At 61.1% G+C, this 1,061-nt stretch overlaps 1 protein-coding gene across 2 annotated transcripts in view; it reads right to left on the bottom strand.

The window, feature by feature from the left end:
• Positions 1-6: 6 nt before the first annotated feature.
• The window catches only part of LOC110390528, a 4,053-nt gene continuing 2,998 nt past the window's right edge, over positions 7-1,061 (bottom strand). The window contains exons 3-4 of one of the 2 annotated variants that reach the window (XM_021381916.1): positions 635-1,061; positions 7-601 (exon numbers count right to left, since the gene is read on the bottom strand). The exon at positions 635-1,061 is cut by the window's right edge and continues 1 nt beyond it. In XM_021381916.1, the coding sequence (XP_021237591.1) occupies positions 476-601; positions 635-1,061 (553 nt within the window). In that variant the 3' untranslated portion in view covers positions 7-475. The other variant, XM_021381915.1, reaches the window with a different exon arrangement.

The following is a 1,061-nucleotide window of genomic DNA, read 5'->3' as shown; positions in this document are numbered from 1 at the left end:
GTTCCCAAAGAGACCCCTGGGGACCCTTGGTGACACTGAGACCCCAAGGCCACCCCATAACCTCCCCATAGAGACCCCAAGGCCACCCCATAATGACCCCATAGAGAGCCCTGGGGACACCGAGGACCCCAAGGCCACCCCATAGCGACCCCATAGGGACCCCAAGGCCACCCCATAACGACTGCATAGAGAGCCCAAGGCCACCCCATAACGTCCCCATAGAGACCCATAGAGAGCCCTGGGGACACTTGGTGACATCGAGGACCCCAAGACCACCCCAAAACGTCCCCATAGAGACCCCAAGGCCACCCCATAATGTCCCCATTGGGACCCACAGAGAGCCCTGGGGACATTGAGGACCCCAAGGCCACCCCATAACCTCCCCATAGAGACCCCTGGGGACACTTGGTGACACTGAGACCCCAAGGCCACCCCATAATGACCCACAGAGAAGCCCTGGGGACACTTGGTGACACTAGGGGACCCCAAGGCCACCCCATAACGTCCCCATAGAGAGCCCTGGGAACACCGAGGACCCCAAGGCCACCCCATAGAGACCCCTGGGGACCCCAAGGCCACCCCATAACGTCCCCATAGAGACCCCAAGGCCACCCCATAACGTCCCCCTAGAGACCCCTGGGGACATCAAGGACCCCAAGGCCACCCCATAACGTCCCCATAGAGACCCATAGAGAGCGCTGGGGACACTTGGTGACACTAGGGGACCCCAAGGCCACCCCATAACATCCCCATAGAGACCCCTGGGGACCCTTGCTGACACTGAGACCCCAAGGCCACCCCATAACATCCCCATAGAGAGCCCTGGGGACATCAAGGACCACAAGGCCACCCCATAACCTCCCCATAGAGGCCCATAGGGAGCCCTGGGGACACTTGGGAACCCCAAGGCCACCCCATAACGTCCCCATAGAGACCCATAGAGAGCCCTGGGGACACTTGGTGACACTGAGACCCCAAGGCCACCCCATAAAGTCCCCATAGAGACCCCTGGGGACATCAAGGACCCCAAGGCCACCCCATAACCTCCCCATAGAGACCCA

This window comes from Numida meleagris, unplaced genomic scaffold, assembly GCF_002078875.1.
Source record: "Numida meleagris isolate 19003 breed g44 Domestic line unplaced genomic scaffold, NumMel1.0 unplaced_Scaffold1245, whole genome shotgun sequence".
NCBI classification, from domain to species: Eukaryota; Metazoa; Chordata; class Aves; order Galliformes; family Numididae; genus Numida; species Numida meleagris.
This window is presented reverse-complemented; position numbering and strand designations above follow the sequence as displayed.